Source organism: Gastrolobium bilobum, unplaced genomic scaffold (assembly GCF_033153095.1).
Source record: "Gastrolobium bilobum isolate Gb01-03AN ecotype WA unplaced genomic scaffold, APGP_CSIRO_Gbil_v1 utg4377, whole genome shotgun sequence".
NCBI lineage: Eukaryota > Viridiplantae > Streptophyta > Magnoliopsida > Fabales > Fabaceae > Gastrolobium > Gastrolobium bilobum.
The window spans coordinates 257,409-278,530 of record NW_026895684.1 but is presented as its reverse complement, the minus strand read 5'-3'; the positions used below and the strand labels follow the sequence as shown (position 1 = coordinate 278,530).

The following is a 21,122-nucleotide window of genomic DNA, read 5'->3' as shown; positions in this document are numbered from 1 at the left end:
CGGAATACCAATCAGAATACCAAGTAAAGAGAAAACACATTTGAGACAAAAATACCCCAATACACATAAAAATCTAGACCCAATATATCAATTACAAAAGTAAAAATAGTTTGGGGTTATTTTTGTAAAATAACCTCATATTCCAAGTCATATTTCGTTCTAAACCAAATATGGAATCAGTAATTTTTATCCAATATTCCCGGTAATATTTTGGCGAACCAAACACCTCTTTCGTAAGATTCCAAATAAACTCAATTTCTACTGTATTCCCGTTAATCATGATTTCCGGTCACCAAAAAATTTATCTTGTACCAAACACACCCTAAAGAGAAAAAGCGAATTCCACGCAAAGATTTAATTATTAGTCCCCGCTTGAGTATAGCTCATTGTACACCGTGTCATACAGGTGAGGAGAAAATTTATTGGAAAAATACTTTAACGCACCGAAATCACCGAACCGAACTAAGTGCTCATTTTTATAAAATGGAAAGGAAAAAGATGGGAGCACCGAGTTTGATGCTTCCGATGCATTGAAGTTTTTCTTGTTTTTTTTTTGGATGATACGTTTTTCTTGTTTTATTGGCATATGATCGTATTCGATGGTGGCAGCTGTGTGCATAATAATTATTTCTTTTGTCCTTAATTTTTGTTCCTCGACCATTGATTCATTCCATGAAACAGAAAAATTAATTAATTTTATTAAATGCGATTTTTAAACAATTTTTTTTATATAAAAAATAGAGAAAACAAATCTTTGTGAGAATATCCACACCCAAAACAATCATTCAACATTAGTATCCTTTGTTTTTTTTTTTCAAATGGAGAAACACTTGTAGCCTTTTCTTTCTTTCTTTTTTTTTTGTCAAAAGGAAAAACACCTATTAGCAGATAAGTAGGATATGATGAACCAAACGTTGGCATGTATATTTGTATCTCAATCCATAGTCAAAATACATACTCAGCTCTCTTAAGTTGGAAGGGGATGCGATGTGTTCAACCCCAAATGAACCTGACATGTGTTGCTGCCTAAAGTGGTGATCGATGCTCTTCTTCACCGAAATACCTTAGTAGGGGTATGCATGGAGCTGTTCATAATCGATTTTGACAAAATCCAAACAGAACCAGTTTTAAATGGTTTGGTTTTTAAACTGAACCAAATTTTTTTTTTTAAAAAAAAACTAGTTTTTATTATCCAAACCGGTTTCAAAATCGATTTATGATTTTTAACCGGTTTTGATTTAAAATCAATAAAAAAACCGATTTAAAATCGATTTTTATTCAAAACCGATTTTAAATCAAAATCGGTTACGAAGCATAAACCGATTATCAAATTTAAAACCAGGTTTATAATAACTTCAAAATCGATTTTTGATGAATTGTACCATTTTTTTTTTAAATAAAATAAAAGATACATTTATTATTTTTGTTGACATAAATTAAAATACGTTGTGTCATCGTTCAATTTAAATTAGATCCAATTTCAAGTGCCATAAGCACATTATCATCAACATCTCTTCCAAAGGCCCAGTATCCTACAAGTGCAACTGGGAAATAGCATTGGGAAACCATGTCTGCAACGTAATCCACAACTTCCATATCATTGCTATAAGCATATCCTAATATATGTCGGCAACAAACGAAAAAAGTGCTGACAATAATTGGCCCCTGCAATGACAATAATCACAACCACACGAACTACACCTTGTGCTTTCTTTGGATTCCCTGCTCCTAATTCATTTGAAACCCGAGTACTGCAAAAACAAAGACCATGAGGAGGATTGTGCTTTGTAATTAAGCAGGTGATTGTGCAATATCATATATTGTAATTACAAAAATGAATGAGAATTTGATTACACGCACCAGACTGAAAGAACTGAGGTCTCCAGTTGAAGATTTGGTAAAAGCCCCGCAAGTAAATAAAAACGGTGTAAAACCAAAACAAATGGATATCTATTTTCTTTTTTGGATCGGTAATGAAATGGATCTGAAAAATAAAGAGTGGTCTGATATAAAACCGGTTTAAAAAAAAAAAAAAAACTGCTTTTTAAATGTGGTACAATTTGGTTATGGATAGATTTGAATTTTTTGAACATTTTGAGCATAAAACAAGGGATCAACGGGGTTTGTACTTTGAACTTTAGAGTTGATTTTTAGGTGCTCCGAAGTCCGAAACTTTTCATCAAATTTGTTTAATGAAGCAAGCTTGTTGAATTCAATGGCGTATATTCTTCTTCTTTTGGGGAGGGCGGTCGAAAATTAAGGTTGCTCTGTGAATTTCTTCTGGGCATAATTCAAAAAGCAAGTATCGTGTAGATAAGTACATGCTGAAAATCACATAAAGAACTAATACAGGCAATTCATTTGGCAATTTTTCACACTAGGGATTCAGCATGTCCGTGTCGTGTATTGCTACCTTATATCAATTGTTAGTTTACGGGGTATGACTCATCTTGTCTATTCATGACAACTAATTTGTGAATAAGACAAAAAACGATGGAATTTATAATTCTACTATAAGTTCTCCCAATATTAATAATTTGTCTTATTCTAATAACAAGAAAAGTCTCTCTTAACTTGAATTTTTTCTAAAAACAAAAACTGTCTTAAATTAATAGTCAATTTCAGCAACTTGAACCTTTTGAAAATACCCGAAAAAAATAGACAGGGAGAAAGAGAAGGCATCCCAAGTTTCCGGGTCAGGCAAAGTAATGGCAGAGAAAGAATGGAAACACCACATATTAGAGAAAAGTGTGATGCTAAAGTAAATGAAAGATGTTGGAAGTAACTGACAAGAACGAATAAGAATACAACAATTAATTTGTGGTGAGTAGGATGATAGATGAGTGAAGAGTTTTTGGGTTATTGCAACTTGCAACTCTGCTTGATGCCCTTCATTTTTATACATGCACGGGACCATTAGCCAGGGGAATCCCCATGCATGCCATCTAACTTGTTTTGCTGCATTTCATGTCAGTACTCGGGACTCCCTGCAGGCTGCAGGCGTGCAGCGCTCTATATACGTGTGTGTGAGGTTAAATTTACAACTTTTTCTTGTTTAGAACTTTTATAACTTCAAATTTCAGGAAAGTACATTCTCAAGTATATATATTTCTAAGAGTATATAGTTGAGATTGTAAGAATCGTAAATAAAAAAAATTATAAATATAATCATTTCCTATATATATATATACAGAGAGCAGAATATATATACAGAGAGCAGGATATGATTACTGTCAATATCATTACCAGTTCGTTTCACCGATAGATTGATTATGTTGATCCAACAATTATATTTATTTTCACCTTTATATGGTTATAATTCCCCATATTTAATACTTTCACATTAAATATAATAAATCATAACTACACGAAGGTGGAAAAAATATAAAGTATTAACAGGAAGGTTATATTTACAACCTTTTTTTTACAACCATATCTTAACACCGTTATTTTCGTCAATCAACGGCTATCATTTATTGTGAATTAATAATTAATTAATGAGTTTAATTTTCGAAAAAAATAACCATTGATTGGCGAAAATCAACGATGTTAAGATATGGTTGTAAGAGGTTGTTAAAAAAAGTTGTAAGTATAACCTTCCTCAAGTATTAAATATAGAAAGAAAAAAGAAGATTTTTAGAAAATTAAATCAAAACCGTCAGATTCACATAATCGATCTAATGGTAAAATAAATTAGTAATGATATTAATAGTAATAGGAATGTTATACTTACAACCTTTTTTTACAACCTCTTACAATCATATCTTAACACCGTTGATTTTTGCTAATCAACGGTTATTATTTTCGCAAATTAAACTCATTAATTAATTATTAATTCATAATAAATGATAACCGTTGATTGGCGGAAATCAATGGTGCTAAGATATGGTTGTAAGAGGTTATGAAAAAAAAAGGTTGTAAGTATAACATTCCTCTAATAGTAATACTAATTAATAATAACAATATAATATCTCATATATATATATATGGGCTTATCGTTTTTCAAGCGGCTTGAGATAATCTTATATCTGGCATAAGGTTGTTAAAATCGAGGTTTTAAGTAAAATCAGAATAGGGCTAAAAAATAGTAAAACGTAAAATCGTAATGTAAAAAAATCGTAAGAAATCGTAAAAATATAAAAGCGTTTGGAATATTGATAAAATCGTAGTGATAAATCGAGATTTTAACAACCATGCTCTGGCTACTAAATCATAATCATTCAAAGATGGATCAATGGTGATAAAGGAAGAGAGAGAAAAAGGAAATCATAACCATTTAAAGGTGAATCAATTAATATAAGGAAATAAATAAATAAAACGGCGTAATTTTGAGGTAGCCGTAGATAAACTTATCTCAAGCTGCTTGAGAAATGTTTTTCCCACACACATATATATATATATATATATATATATATATATCGGAAAAGTATTTTTCCAATCGCAGGACATAAAGTTATCTCCAGTGAACTCAAAACGACGTCGTTTTGGGTTATAAGATTAAAAAATTATAATGATAAAGACTAATATAACCCTGCAATATATTATAATTACAAAAACACATTCATTTTCGCCCCAAAACGACGTCGTTTTGGGCTCACTGGAGATAACTTATCTCCATTGACTGGAGAAATTTTTTACCCTATATATATATATATATATAGGTAGCATGCTTACAAATCAGAGTCGTCGATCTTTTTTGATCGACTTTCAGATAAGGTGTCAAATTTTAAATTTGACATTGATGTCAAAGAACCCTACCTTATATATAAGACTAATCTCACAATCAAACTTTACGATATGACAAGGTTCAGGTGATTATTCAAGCTAATGTTCTAGTGTTCGGAGCTAAATAATTGTGGGAGGCTCCTTCACGTTTGGTGACAAGAGATAGGAACTTCAATAAATGAAGCGAACTATGCAAATGAGAAAAAAAGAAAAAAAAAATGATTTTTTAAGAGTTATGTTGTAGGAAAAGTAATTGTGTAATGTTATAGAGATTCGTTTTGCGTGTCGTAATTTTTTTCACAAAATATTGTGTGTGTAGAAAATTTTATTATGTCATGTTAAATGACAAATACAAAAAAAAAAAATGTGTACTAAATTGCTGAGCCTCTATTTGTAATGATTTAAGTTTTGTTGGTTGAAACCAAGGACGCGTTATGGGTCAAATGAACAGTCCCATAATAAAAGTATGTGGGCAATTGAGAAATAAATGAAAGATTGGTCACATTACGAGTCTAATATACATTATACAGGCCTAGAACAATATTAGAACTTAAAAACTGGCATTGGGCAGAACAAAATATTTATTTCTTCTGGGAATTTGAGCAATTGAGAAATGATTATTAACATTTTTTTATCTTCTGTTACACTTATATTTTCTTGTTTGAGGAGGAAAAAATAAAAGAAAATATTACTTTCTTTTTACATGATATAGTTATCTCATTTTCTCTTATTTCGGAAATCGCATTCCTTCTTTTTTCTTTTTCTTTTTTTTCTTTTTAATGGTGGCTCCACTTAAACTCTTTCTACAATATGAGAGAACTACTCTCATATATTTTCCAAAAATAAAATAAAAAAGAGTATATAATGGAAATTTTCTTTTCTTTTTGTTTAAACTTAAAAAGGACGTAATATAATAATGTTGGAATAAAAGTATTGTAAAAGTAACATTTTGTGCCCAAGGCAGAGAACGCCGCTTCTAAAAGCATTGACAATGTCTTGTTTTCCAAAAAAAAAAAGCATTGACAATGGTATCTTTTAGTTTTTATCTTGCACATATCACATGGCCTTAATTATATGCATGAATGTGTTGAAAGTGCATTGCAGTTCGCGTTGATATTGGTTATCAAATACGTGGGCTCAAAAGTAACTGTAATAATCTTCATTTAACTGGATATGGGCTCAACACTTTTGTCGAATTATAAGGCTGATAAGTGCGCCTAACTGTAGTTATTACAAACCATACTATACGCGGGGGACTACCAACTTGAGCTTGGGCTGCTAAGTGGTCAGATGCGAATTCAATTTGTTTTAGATGTGAGAGAGCATATGACTTAGAAATGCATGTGGTGAGAGATTGTGCCATGGCTAAAAGAGTGTGGAATGAACTGCTAACAGGTATGCGACAAGCTGTTTTTTATGAAATGAATTGGGTGGATTGGGTGTCTGTCAGCATAAGTAATGATAGGAAGGGACCCATTAGCCTAAATTGGGAAACGATATTCCTACTAACCTGTTGGGAGCTATGGAATGAGAGGAACGCCGTTTATCATGGAAAGGATGGTCGTAGTGAAAATCTTATCGTGAAGAAGGTGCATCGTATGGCCATGGACATAGAACAAGCATTCAGTGATAATGGTGTTGGGTTTTGCTCTTTCACCAAAGCCCAATAGGGTCTAGAGTGTAAGAAGAGCCCAAGAAACCTAAAGCTCATTCTGCTTAGGGCTAGAGTTTCTTGGAACCCATATATATTCCACTCTTATAGTCATCAGCCTCTCTGGTCTTCACTTGGTGGTTGCAGAGGCTGAGGTAAGGTCATCTCCCTGAAAGTGAGAGAGTGCCCATACACCTCCCGTTTCCCCTTGAGACATAGTCTGGAAGATCTGCCACAGTTCAGCTTCAAGGAGGTTGTTCATGCTGCGGCGCTGAGGTGAGCCGTTCGTGAAGAGGAATCATACAAGGGAAGATTCTACATGAAATCTGCGCATCAAGAGGTGATTGTGAAACGAGGATGATTCGGTAAGCATACCAATGTACTAGGTCCTAAACCGCTTCCGCATAAACCCTATAGTTCCTACAAATGGCAAAAGAAAAAAGGTTGGCATGTTAGTTCAGTTTCAAATAGCATGGCAGCCACCTGATCAAGGCTGGATTAAACTAAATACAAATGGTGCATCCAAAGGGTCTCTAGGAGTAACAGCTTGTGGGGGATTATGTAGAGGTTGAGATGGTCAATGGCTGGGGGGTTTTGCTTATCATGTGGACATTGCATCAACTTTTATGGCGGAATTATGGGATATTCTGAAATGATTGGAATTTGCTTGAAACAAAGGATTTAGAAAACTTATAATTGAAAGTGACTCCACTTCGGTGATCACGTTCTTACCAACAAAGATAATGTTGTCCGAGAGTCGCATATCGTTACTCGTATTCGGACTTGGATGAACAAAGATTGGGAACTCAAGGCTCAACACATTCACCATGAAGGAAATCAGTGTGCTGATTGGTTAGCCAACAATTTGATATGTCTTACTCAGACCTCTGTCTATAAAGAGTTTAGTCATGTTCCTCCTGGACTTAACTATTTATTTTTTGCTGATGTTTGTGTTGTCACTAACATTAAAAATGTTCATTTTGTTTAATTTGTTTATGGGTTGTTAAGCCCTTTCTTTCAAAAAAAAAATCATACTATGATAATAACAACAATAATAAAACCACGACTCCAACTTCAACGCAGGCTTTACGTGCGAAAAAGAGAGATAAGATGTAACAAAAAGAGAGAGAAAAAAAAAATGTACAGATGGGAAAATGTGACACAGAAAGAGAAGAAAAAAGTTATAAAACTTTAATAAAAAAAAGCTACAAAATTCACATTAAAACTTATGTAATGTAAATTTGTTAACTTTTTTTTTACATTATCCACATCCTTTTTCTTTGACTTTGCATGCTCAATTCGAAATGTGAGATCTATCTTGTAGGAGTGTTCAATCCAAACTGATTCAAACCTTTGATAACAGAACTAACCAAAAATTAAAAAGCTGAAAATAATTTTTTTTTGTAAATTTTAATTGTATTGAATAGATTTTCGATTTGGTTGATAAAAACCGATCCAATATATTAATCTCTTCTACCTACTTGGGCCTATTCCTCAATCATAATCCAAAAAATTCTAAACCCAAGATCCATTAACACATCAACTAAACCTAAGAAAATTTATTACTACATTTTAGCAAGTTTCCGTTACTACCATTATTATGATTTAGCCTTTGAATAGGATACTACAAAAGTATGAATTTTTTGCTACATAAGTATAGCATTTGAATTGAGTTAAGAATTTGTTTTTATTTAGTTTCATAATTTTCACGTGAATGTGATACTATTATAAAATTTATGTGCCAAAATTTGAAATAAAAAATTGTTTTAAGATCTCTGTATTAGTAATTGATATTAATTTTTCTTACTTTGTTATTATCTAATTTTCATTCTTATCCAACAGGTTGTATTATATTGAAAATTAGATTATTGTTTAATGATACTTCTATATTGCATAGTAATTATTATACAAATTTTACAAAGCCAATACATACAAAAGATATATTACTTGCACAATAATCATCATACAAATTTTAGGTTTTTCAAAAAATCAAAAATCGATCAAATCCAAATCGAATAAAATTGGATTGAATTGGATCGAATTAAAAAAAAAATTTCAAACCGAACGAATGATTACATGATCAAACCAAAGGAATTGATCAGATGATTTTTTGCTTTCAAAACCGATCCAATGTAGACCACGAACACCCCTAATCTTACATACAAAAACCTTAGAAAAATGATTAATAGTAAAAAATTTGCATTTTATTTCTAAAAATGAAAAATAAAAAACGCATTGCATTTAGATAGGCTTGATGCAATTCAACCAAACTAAAGGAAAGGAGTCTGGTTTATTTTTATTTTATTTCATTTTCGTTTTATAGGATTCAGAAGATCATTAACAGCAATAATAATAAAAGTACAGCAAAAATAAAAATAAAAATGGCGTATTATCAAGGAGAAGTTTAGTTTAGTACAGGAAAATAATTTTTGGCCGGGAAATGTTGCCCCTTTCACCATTTCCAGAAAACATTAGAACCACACTTGTATTTGTCCTTTCCTTCGCATTCAAGCTCCAAATCATCAGAAATAAATGGCACTTTCTGCAGAAATAAAAAACAAAAGGAGAAAAGAAGAAGAAGAAGAGAGAATTAGAGAGAGAGTGAAACCTTGGGAAAGCAAATAACGTAGGCTATACCTTTTGCTTGGCTAAATCTTGACAACCAGTGAAGTTCTCAGGGAACTTGCAAGTGCCAAATTGCACAGTGTATGCTCTCGCGAAATTTGCCCCACTTGTAGCTAACCTCTTCTTGTCATTCAGTTCCTATAGCAACGAAGATCACATTAAACTAGTTAAATTATTATGTCAAAAATACCAAAAGAAAAAAGGGTAACCGTGACTGTGTGAGAGATTGAATAGACCTTGTTGGCCTTGCTTTTTTCAAGGTATTCTTCAATGACCCCAGCATTGGCATTAGAATTTGAAGCAGCAGCTGCAGCGGTGAAAAGGGTACCTGCCAAGTAAACAAGGGCATTTCTCCTTCCTTCGTTTGCTTTTGATTCTTTGTATTGGGGAACTCTGGCTTGCTGGGCTTTTATCATATGCAACTTGTGACCAGAGACAGGTGGTGGTGATGCAACTGAAGCCATGGAAGTGAGCTTTGCATTGAGGTCGTAACATCCTTCAACAGATCTAGCATAGCTACAAGCCAAGACAGTGGAGTTCATGGCAGCCATGGATGCAAGTTTTATGATTTTGATCAGAGTTGAAAAGAAAATCAACTTGATTTAACTGGCTAGGATGGTGTGCTTTGTCTTTGTGGCTCTATTTTATTTGTTTTCTTTTTTTCTTTTTCTTTTTGCTATGTGATAAGGAGTGATGTGATGAAGAGCGTAATTAAAGATTGTGGTTGGAGTGTGGATAAGGTGAGATTGCCTCGCTCCCAATTGGCAAACGTTGTCATCTATGTCATTTGTAGAACACTTCAGCAGTTTATATGGTGTATCATACTCTAGGTCCCACTTCAAAAACAAGAGTTAGCTCTTCGTGTTTTTTTTTTTTTTTTTTAATAAAACATATGTATTTTTTATTGGGGACAATGCTGTTACAGAATTAAAGCTTTAAACTTTTTTTCAAAGATAAAATTGAAAAAAATCGAACACATGTTATCATACTCATATCTACTGCTATTATCATTTGATTTGAGCTTCATATTTCTTGCAGTTGTAGCTATATAAAGTTGTGTGTTTAAAATCGGGCCAGGGTGAGCCCAAAGCTAATTCAGTCGTATAGCTTTAGGGTTTGGTCTTTACTAAATCGGGCTTAATAGGTTTTATCCTACTGTTTTATGAGTCCAGTCATATCAATGCGAGTTATTAGTTGGCTGGGCCAGTCCATCGGCCCATTCCATTCTACTCTTTTTCTTTCTTTAGTAGGCCCATTCTACTCTTTTTTATTTGTGCTTGTAAATTGTAATGACCAAATCTATAAAGGCCGGTGTAAATAGGAGTGTAAATGGGCTAAGCCGGTTTTTAGGGGTGCACAGCCTAGCTTATATTAGGCTAAACTTAGCCTGTTACAAATAGTAAAATAGAATAGGTCTAGACTTTTAAAAAAACCTATTTAGAAAATAGGCCATAGGCTTTTTTTGTACATCTTGAGCCTATAAGTCTACAAGCCGACCTATATCATATATCATATTATTTATTTTAAATAAAATAATTAAAGTTATTATTTTAATAAATTTGAATAATAAAGTAATATTATTTTAGTTACTTTTTTAATTGTTGAATGTTTAATATGCTTAAACAGGCTAACAGGCCAAGGTCAAGGCTTTTAGTTTTTAAATATAAGTCAGACCAGACTTATAATTCGGGGCCTACACAGGCTAATAGGCCAGGCCAGACCCAATATTGATTGCACATGCTTGGTTTACTTAAGTCAAAGCCTAGCTTAGCCTAGCCTGTAAGTATATTAGTTGGAATGACCGAACTAGTGCTGAAAAATGGGCCAATTTGGTTCGAGTAAAATAGTTTCCTCTTTGAATTAAATTTAGGACTAATTATCCAATGGGTCAACACAGGTTGAGTAGTTAGGAAGAAGATTTGGATCTAATTCTCACCAAATATATTTTGGGGAAGGCGACGAGCTTTAATTGTGAGTGTAACTAAGTCCCGACTTAAGATTAATCTCATAATCGGTTCAAAGCAAGTTTGTAGGAATATTCAAAAGACTGACTCACCTCAAAAAAATAATTAGAGTCGATATAATAAAAAAAATATGACTAATTAGAACTTTCGTATTATGATAAATTAATTACAGCCTATATTAAACAAATCTTAAAAGCTAAAACATGTAAAGAATAATTTTGGATTAAAAGATAAATTTCTTTTTTTGCACTAACCTATTATGAAAAATAATTTTTTATTTGATACATATTATGAATAATAATTGTCCCTTCACAATTATGCAAAGATAAACCTACATACAAAGATTGTTTTCACCTCACTCTAGTTAGTCGGGATTTAATGAGAATTTTTTTTATTAATTAGTAATATTAAAAAATTATTTACGTCCTTTTCTCTTTAATAATATCATATGCTATTTTATTCGAAATAACAAAGGATAACAAATTCTTATAAAGTGTTCAACTATAAATTCGTTCTAATTGCTATTAGAGCCCGTTTATTTGGCCTTTAAAAAAAAGCAGCTTTTATGCTTTAATTATTTTAGAAGTGCTTTAAAGCTAATTAGAATTTAAAAAAATATATTTAATTTTTGAAAAAAATATTTGGTTTTTGACTTTTGTTTTTTTTAGAAAATAAATTTTTTAACTTCCAAAAAAAAGCAGGCTTTTAGCTTTTTTTGTCTGACTTTGTTTTTTTTTTAAAGTAGACGTCCAAACGAACTCATAGTGAGAGAAAAAGAGAGCAGATTTTGGAGAGAGAAAAGTCCATCCAAACAAGCTCAACGGGAGTTTACAACATAGTTTACCCTAACTCATCGGATAAAGTGATAAACTTCACCTTGCCCAAAGCCAGATTAAATTCAAGCAGGTTTACCCTAACTCATTGAATAAAGTGCTTATTTCATTATATTGCAACCCGAAAAGTGAAGCCACGCACTGAGAGTTTACAACGGAGTTTCATTCATTTTTCGTCGCAAATTTACGGCCGAAATTAATTCCGTTGAAATTTTTTGACAAAATATATAATCCTGTCGAAAATATTGTTTTTAACAAAGAGAAATTCGACTGCTTGAATTTCATCGAAAATTTTATTTTCATCAGAATTTTTATTATTTTTTACAGAATTTTTCCGTCCAAAAAAGGGCATTTTTTAGTAGTGGTAACTGGTAAGTCGTAATATTTTTTGGAAATATTATAGTTATAAATTCTTTTTGCTATTAATTTGATTTTAGTCTAATGATAACAAAGTAATTATAAGTAAAAAAATTGTAAGTATGACTTATTTATTTTTAAAATAATAAAATAAGAAAAACAGTTATTCTAAATTTCTAATACCCATTATCATGTCTAATACACGTTTTCAATATCTTTCTTTGCCCAAAAAAAGCATGGTATAAAAATAATGTAAAGATACCTTTAAGCCACCACTCAATTGCAGAAATCTAGGGAAGATCTAGTAAAAGGGGCGAAAAAATCATTTAATGTGTGAATAAGCGCATTTAATCTGGCTTGCTTATCCCCAACTTTCTCTTCTATCTATCATGCATGTATTTATACCGGGTATTATTTTATTTTCTTTACTTTTGATTTGCTCTTGCAGTTCCCAACTTCCAATCATAACAACCTCATAATTTGCTTCAACGCTAATGGCCTGCTTTCACCTATCACATTTACCATATTATGCTGCAACCAAAGACAGCATATATAATGCGTTGAGCTTTAGCAAATCAAAGTTCAGCTGCCCGGGATAGTGTTGGCAGTGAGATAGTTTGTGTGAGTGTGAGTACTATATTACAACGCTTTCCGCTTTGTAGACTTATTTGATTGGAAATTTGGTTTGTGGTTTTCTGCGTCAGCTTTCCATTCTTTATATGCTCCCGTGACTGGATAAAGTACTCTACTTTGTATTTTTGTTTTCTTTTTTCTTTTTCGATGGAGTCTAGTGGTAGCAATTCAGGGGTTCATCAAGAATGTTATTCACATGACACTTACTGTAAGCAAATGTTTTTAAGACCCTGGTAACTGGTTGTGTATTTTATTCGATTACTCCTAACATTGATGTAAGCAGCAATAGTGCCAGCCATATTTTTCTTGTGATGCTTCATTGAGTTTGTTTAAATCTTTTTTTTTTTTTTTTTTGGATATTAGGGAAATCAAAACAAAACAAACAGAAACAAACTAAGGACTGTTGAAGGCTCTAACCCCCAACAGATCCTTCTCAACAAGCAGCCTACAATCCAAGGGAACATTGGAAACAATAACAACATCCCAAGATCTTTGGTCCACCTTAGTAGCCATCCAATTAGCAACTTCATTTCCTTCCCTGTTTATATGAGAGAACAAGACCCTCCATGGTTTAGCAACCATTTCATGGATTCTGTTGATCAACGAGCAGAGGGGATGATCAACTGCAGTTTGTTTAAATCTTTGAATTCTTTGTCCTACAACTTTTGTGGTCATGCATGATCTTTTATTTCGAGAAATTAATTATGTCCGGAAGTAGTTAAATTACAGGCCAGGGACCAGGGTCTCCCCTAATTTCTCAAAAGTTTTAGGCTTTGTTTGGGAGTTGGTTGTAGGAGGGAAAGGAAAGGAAAGGAATGGGAGGATTTTAGTAAGCCCTTCTCTGTTTGTGAGTTAAAAAAAAAGGAAGGGAAAAATTTGGGGATTTTTACTAAATTTTTCAAAATTCTCCTTCTTCTTAAAATTAAAGTTCCCCCAATTTGGAAGGTTTGAGAGGGGAAATATTAAAAATTACTTAGCATTAAAATATTAAAACTACATAATTGTGACTCATTTTGAAATGCGATATTATTAGAAAAGTCTCAAATACCGACAGAATTTATTGGCAAAAAAAATTTCGTCAAAAATAGTGATGAAATTTTTGATGAAAATCATATACGTCAAAAAATTTCCGTCAAAACTAAAGAATAAATTAGAAACGGAACCATATTTTGCTATAATCACTAACACAAGTTCTGTACGAAAAAAAAAATTCAGTCAAAATTATTGATAGAATTTAAATTCTGTCGAAACTTTTAACGAAAATATTTCTGTCCAAAATTTTGACGAAACACATTTTCATCAAAAAGTTTTGACGTAAAACAATTACGTCAAAATTTTTTACAAAAAATATTTTCATCAAAATTTGAGACTAAAAATATTTTTGTAAAAAATTTTGACGGAAATTTTTTTTTGTCAAAATTCTTTACTAAATCTAAATTTTGCAAAATATTTCATAAAAAAATATATTCATCGAAATTTTTGTCAAAAAATATTTCCATCAAAATTTTCAACGAAACACATTTCTATCGAAAATTGTTGACGAAAAAAAATTTCATCAAAATTGTTAACAGAATTTAAATTCTGCCGAAAGTTTTCGACGGAAACATTTTCGTTAAACTTTTTGGCAAAAAAAATTTCTGTCAAAATTTTTAACGAAACACATTTCAATCAAAAATTTTCGACGAAAAATATTTCCGTCAAATTTTTTGATAAAAAATATTTCCATCAAAATTTTCAACGGAACGCATTTCATTCAAAAAAATTCGACAGAAAATATTTCCGTAAAAATTTTTGACGGAAAAAATATTCTGTCAAAACTCTTTACAGAATTGAAATTTCGTCGAAAGTTTCGAATGAAACATTTCCCTTAAAATCTCTAACAGAACAATTTCTGTCGAAATTTTCTTTCTATCGAAATTTTGAACGAAAAACTTTCCGTCAAAGTTTTTGACTAAATTCTTTTTTCGTTTAAAACATTTAATTGAGGAAATCATTTTCGTAAAAACTTTTGATGGAAACTAAATTTCGTCAAAACTTTTGATAGAAAATTTTTTTTTGTACAAATTTTCATCGGTTGAAAATTTTTGTCTCTTTTCGACGAAAAGTATTCCGACGAAAAAAATAATTTTGTGATAAAAATTTCATCGTTTGCAACGTAAAAATTTCATCGAAAATAAGATTTTTTTTTTGTGTTGTGAAAAGTACATAAATAATTTTGTTAGAAATTTTAAATTTAATTTAATTCGTAAAATATAATAATTATATTAATTTTAAAATAAGGGTAAAATGGTAAAAATATCTCATTAACCCTCAATTTTTCTCATTTATTATTTTTTAACTCCCAAACAAGGGAAGGGAATACCTTTTAATTTTCTTTCCTTCCTTCCCCTCCCCTCCCCTCCAAACTCCTAAACAAAGCCTTAATAAAAAATGTGTACTTTATGTCTCGCAAGCATACATAAAACACTACGGGTTTGCACGACAACAATGTTATTCTCTGACCTTAATTTTGGAAATAAAGAAATATTTTTATTTTTTGTGCTTAGTTTGACAAAAAAATGTGTTTGATATCATAATTTAAAGAGAATATATATACTTTTAATAAACAATGTATTTAATAATTAGTATGTATTGAATCATGATAATATATTATACGACATATGTATTTAATAAATATTTTGTCAGGGAATAAAGAAAAAAATATTTTTTATTCATGTTAATTTGTGTTCATGATCTACCGGTTTATTTTCTAGAAAGAAAAATAAAATGATTTTATCAAATACTATTTCTAACCATGTTTCTTAGACTTAAAAACTAACATATTTGAGAACATTATCATTTCCCTAATTGACTTGGTTTGCTCCCATTAAAGAGTCGGAGTACATAATACTCACACAAATTATATTTACGCATAAAATTGAAATGGTGATAAAGGTCATATAATTGAAGTGGTAGAGACATTTAATAGGTGTTCCATTGAACAAAGAACTTTTTCTTGATGTGTGAGAAATTCACTTGCATTATTTTTTTTTTTTTTTTTTTTTTTTTTTTGTAAATCTCATTTAATTTGGAGACCTATTAAAATTAAATTTATTGAATACACGATATATAGATTCCTGGGTTCAAGTAATTACTTCAGAATATTATTGAAAAGAATACAGTTACATATTTAACTAGTTTACTTTACAATTAAAGCAATTGAAAGTTTCAGCTGCAACAAATTAACACTCGACTCACCAATAACCACTGAATTGATTATGGTTGATTGGATTGGCTAGCTAGCAATTTCAGGCTGAACCAAAACTGAAGGTATTCTAGTGCTAACTCGAAGCATATATAGGACCATTATGCCATTGACAAAGAGAGTAGTAAGTTAATTTATACTTCCCTATAGTTACGCTCCAAACCTTCTGGTTCTAGTGGTTCGATCCTTATAATGGTTTCTTGCACTGGCAACACACGTGGTTTAGATCCAACAATCTTTCGAGTCTCAATGAGACACTGTCTACACTTAGGGCAAGATGAGTGTGAACTTAGCCATTTGTCAATGCAACGGACGTGGAAACCATGGTTGCACTTTGGCAATATGCGAACACGTTCACCACTGGTGAACTCTGAGAGGCATATCACACACTCTGTGTCCAAACCTGGAAGCTTTAACTCCGATGAGTAACTTACGGTAGGGAAAGACTTGAGAGCTTTCTTCTTGATTCCTGTGTTGGCCAATCTTGGTGAAGGGTTATTATTGCTAGCACTTGAAGAGTCGTCATTGATGACTATATTTGAACACCTTAAGGCACACCTTATGATCGAGTTCAACCCAAGTGAGCAAATAACAGCACATAATAGGACTGAGAGTATCATGACAACGTTTGCATCGAATTCACGATCTCCGAGGTAAAAACTCGTTGAATTGTGGCTGTTTGTGGAAGCTGCTGGGGCGTTGGCTGATTGGTGAAGTGAGTTTGGAAGTAGTAACCTTCTTGAGTGTGAGTCCACAAGAAGGTCATGGACGATCTGTGAAGTAAAGGAAGTAGAAGCATACATGTTTGTTTGTTTCTTGGGGATCTTGATGAGTTAGTTGGAGCTTGAGGGTGGTTATCCTCCTAGCTAGGGGATTATATATATATAGGGAAGTTTATGTGATATAGGATATGGTATCAGGCTTTGATTGGATTATGAAACTATTATATATTATTATTATTATTTGGTGATTGGTTACTAGATTGAATATTCCTAAGGGTGTTTAATTTATCCCGGATTTGGCTTTTAACTTTTTATCCTCTTGTTAGATATAGATTTAGAAGCATATATATGGATCCTCCACTGCCGGAGCCTTTTGGTATATCAAGATTGGTCCTTTTCAATTGGACTTTAAACGAAGCACAAAGTGCCTGTTGGCAGCTGCATGCGTTTTATAAAAAGAGATATTTCTTCCCGTGTTATATAACTTAAATTATTTCATGCAACACATAAAAAATTAGATGAAACTCATTAAAAGAAGAAAAATAAATAAATAAAAAAATTTATCTTTTTATATGTTAACTGAGATAATTTATCTCATATAACATGAGAAACAATATTCTTTTTATATAAAAGCATATATATGTAAATAATAGATTGTTGCTAGCTCCCCCTTAACAAGGACCCCGCAAACCCACTAAGATATTGTGAAGGTTCCTTATATTGTTTCAACTTTCAAGGTTTGATTCAATGACCCATCTTTTGGGTCCCAATGAAAAAAGTTGACCCAAGTGGCCTCGTCCTTATTGGACCACACAGGAAAGAGTTCAGGAAAAGGACTTTGTTTTCATTGCCACCAACAACGCTTTTGGTGAACCTCAATGCAAATGACAAATGTGGTACTCTTACAATGCGACAAGTTGAGGTTCAAAACTTAGCACCAGCTAGTCATTGGATGGCCATGGGATTATTACCTGCTTCTAGGTAACAATGGCAAAAGAAAAAGATAATAGAAAAAGACAATGTCTTTTTCTTTCGATTTTGATATATATGTTATTATTTGATAAGATCTTATCAACTACAATCAAAATTAATGGAGGAAATCATTTTGATTGATTGTTTTATTTCTTTCTTTTACACGGAAAGCACTTTTAGGCCAGGGTGAATTCTTACTTTTGAATGAGAATTAATTTCATATTCGAAAAGTGAGCCGACGCTTAATGACATGACTGTAAAAGAACTAGCGATAAAAAGATATTTTAAAATTTTGAATTATTTAAATATTATAAGGAAACACTTTTTGAATTACAAGTGTAGATATGTTTTTATAATTTTATGAATCCCATCTCACTTGTTAAAGTTAATTTTGAATTATTGTTTGTAAGATTTTCTTAAAAATAAAATAACATGGCATTACCTGAAAATTATTTTGTTCTACTGCAAAAATAAATGTCTAATTAGTTGTAGAGTATCTAAAAAATTAAACTAAATAAATTAAAATTTTAATTATATTATCTTAAATGACCTTTTTCCCTTTAAAAGGAATTCTATTTAGTACAGAATTCAAACGAGTTACAAAAGTTAATAATATATTGTTCTTTCACACCCCTGTATAAGACAGATTAAGTTTATAACTGAAAATTTTAAGACATTAAATTCATAAGTCCATTTACTTATATACGCTTTACTTCGTCCATTATGAATTAATGTATTATACTTAAATAGCCCAACATTTTGAATCACAATGACAGTTGCTTAATTAGTTGCTTAAGTACGAATTTAAATATGATTGGTTTCTTATATAATATCTAGTGTTTAGCCATTAATTACTTTTTCTATGTGATTTAAATTGTTACATTTAATTTTAATTATAGATTTATGGTATACTATTTTTGGTTTTGGGGAAAGGTAAATAACAAACGCATATATTTGAAGAGTCAAGTAAAAGTCACTTAAGCAATAGCAGAAGTGGTAACTGCCTTTTTATCGAAGATACAAAAAGTCGGATACTATAGTCACACTAACTAACAAATGCTAGATTTCGGAATGCAAAAAATCAGTGTTTAAAAATTTGACCCGGCCATCGACTCAACCAAGGTAAGGGTCAAGATACTGTTGGTCAACAAATTAACGTGATTTGTGAAGTACAGCAACTATTAGGAAATAATCGAGTGAGAGCTGTAACTATGAGTGCTACAGATGGTCTAATGAGAGGAATGGAAGTGATTGACGAGGGAGCTCCTCTAAGTGTTTCTGTCGGTGGAAAGGGGTTATGGGGTCACGGATTCAATCGGAGGATTATGAAGTTACTTCGCTGACCCGATTTTATACATTAAAAAAATATAAATATATATTCTATTTAAAAATTCAAAAAAAAAAAATCAAACCACCATTCATTAAAGATTCAAAATATACTTAACATAATTCAACCAATTACATCCACAAGTCAATATTCACAAGCTAATAAAAGTATCAAACTATCAAAGCATAAAACACATATTCCAATGGAGTTAATTAAAAGTTATATCATCAAAGTCGGGCCCTTCTTGTCATTCTCATGCACCTACAACAATATGTGAAAAGAGATCCCTTACCCAATAGAGAATAGCAGAGGAGAGGTGGCGACACGACAAATTAACGGCGGGGAGAGAAGAACCAGCACGGTGGAAGAGATCATCGGAACAAGGAGACTGGGTTTGGGTCTGGGAGAGAAGATCAGAAGAAAAGAAGAAAAACGATTCAGATTTCAGAGCTAGTTCTAAATCTAGGCAGCAACGATTTTTATTTTATTTTTTTTACACATCAAACGATGTCATTTCATGTATAATTTTTTTTTTTTAAATGCAATGACCCCTTTGACCTCTGACTCGAGAGTGACGGATTCAACCGAGGGGTTTCAGAAGTTAGAAAAGTCAACGTGCAAGTAAGATGTAACTATTAACTCAAACCCTTAAAGAGGGGGTCAATGACCCAAAGGGATCGATCCCAAGATGGGACGAGGTTTTAAAACATTGCCAAAAACAAGAAGCTTATATTACCTTCCTTGAGTTAAGGATAATCAATAGACCTTCATTCTTTTTTTTGGGTAATACTATGTTTGTAATGAGTTAATCGCCTATCACATCATAATATGTTTGGATAAAAAAAGGTTCCAAATCCTTTCCGCCATATGAAATAGTTTTACAATATTCACACCAAGCAAGTAGTTAGATCACAATCTCTTTTATTTAATGAGTTGTGGCTAAAGCAGCGTTGTAAAAGATAACAATTGAGCAAATTGGCAAAATGTTTAAGCCAAATTTGATATGCAATCCCAATATAATTGTTTCCAGCTGTACTTTTACGCGAAAAGCGATTGTGTCCATCATATATTTTATGAAGAAAGGTTTGAGGAGACAAGTGGAGAGGACTTTTTTTCCCTTTTTTATTTGTTCAGCGTTGCTTTGATTAACATATTGTAGTTGCACATAGTGATTAGTAACCAAGGAAGACAAGGAGATATAAGCAAGCAAGCTTTTGCTTTTCGCTCTGGCAGTACTACAAGTACCACTACTTCGATCCGTATCTTGATGGGTTGGATCTCACTACTCTTATTGTTTCTCCGGACCCACATTCAGGGAGAGAATAAGAGATAAGAGAAAGAGTAAGACAGACAGAGACGGTTAGCAACATATATATAACTACAACTATACATAACATATTAATTAAGGAGATATTATAATATTATCTTTTTTGTGTTCATGTTGCTCAATAATAATGAACAAATTGATGAACATGCACTGTTGCCATGTCTCCGTCAAGGATTCACTTATAAACTTGTGCTATGGGCGAATCGACCCTTTTTGTGGGTTGTTGAGACCGGTATATACAACCGTGGAAAGGAATCGCTTTGCAATTAATTGGATATTGTAGAACCCCATATTTGGTGTTGGAATGAATGCATATATGAGTTTATATATCCCCCTAAGCCTTGAAAAGAACTAATTTTTTTTTAACATTTTATTATTCAGTGAAATTTCATGTTAATCTAGATTCACTCTTTATTAGTGAGGCCAGCATAAATTTTATTTAATAATAATAAAATTTAAAATAATGTATTTCTAGTATTTTTCTATACCTGATTCGGTGAGATATGCAATCGGATTTGTTTAAACGGAATCTAGCTTCCGTCATAATTCGGCCACACTACTAACAAGTGGTTGATTTAACAAGTGAAAGTTGCTTTGCAATTTGCATGTGCTTTGGTCTACAATTTTGCCATTTCGCCTACTGGCTGCGTAATTGTAAATTCATAATAATCTATGATCAACTTGTTTCATTAATCATCCTTATCTTTCTCGGGTTTATGTTTAATGATTTAATTATGATGTG

The 21,122-nt window shown here is 31.9% G+C and overlaps 2 protein-coding genes across 2 annotated transcripts; both read right to left on the bottom strand.

Annotated features, from left to right (window-relative positions):
* Window positions 1-8,627: 8,627 nt before the first annotated feature.
* LOC133290527 (photosystem I reaction center subunit N, chloroplastic-like) lies at window positions 8,628-9,655 on the bottom strand. The gene is made up of 3 exons (XM_061488621.1): window positions 9,238-9,655; window positions 9,014-9,139; window positions 8,628-8,918 (listed from the first exon to the last, which is right to left on the bottom strand). Exons 1-3 carry the CDS (start codon window positions 9,550-9,552, stop codon window positions 8,829-8,831), a joined length of 531 nt encoding a protein of 176 aa, XP_061344605.1. The 5' UTR covers window positions 9,553-9,655; the 3' UTR covers window positions 8,628-8,828.
* A 6,511-nt stretch (window positions 9,656-16,166) lies between these two features.
* Window positions 16,167-16,835, bottom strand: LOC133291049 (RING-H2 finger protein ATL78-like). Its single transcript, XM_061489232.1, has one exon. It carries the CDS (start codon window positions 16,833-16,835, stop codon window positions 16,167-16,169), a length of 669 nt encoding a protein of 222 aa, XP_061345216.1.
* Between the last annotated feature and the right edge of the window lie 4,287 nt (window positions 16,836-21,122).

Bases quoted from the DNA above. Each gene is read 5' to 3' on its own strand.
- LOC133291049 (XM_061489232.1), bottom strand. From the start codon at position 16,835: ATGTATGCTTCTACTTCCTTTACTTCACAGATCGTCCATGACCTTCTT.
- LOC133290527 (XM_061488621.1), bottom strand. From the start codon at position 9,552: ATGGCTGCCATGAACTCCACTGTCTTGGCTTGTAGCTATGCTAGATCT. The intron at 9,140-9,237 runs GTCTATTCAATC...TCGTTGCTATAG, and splicing joins AAAAAAGCAAGGCCAACAAG to GAACTGAATGACAAGAAGAG. The intron at 8,919-9,013 runs GTATAGCCTACG...TTATTTCTGCAG, and splicing joins AAGATTTAGCCAAGCAAAAG to AAAGTGCCATTTATTTCTGA.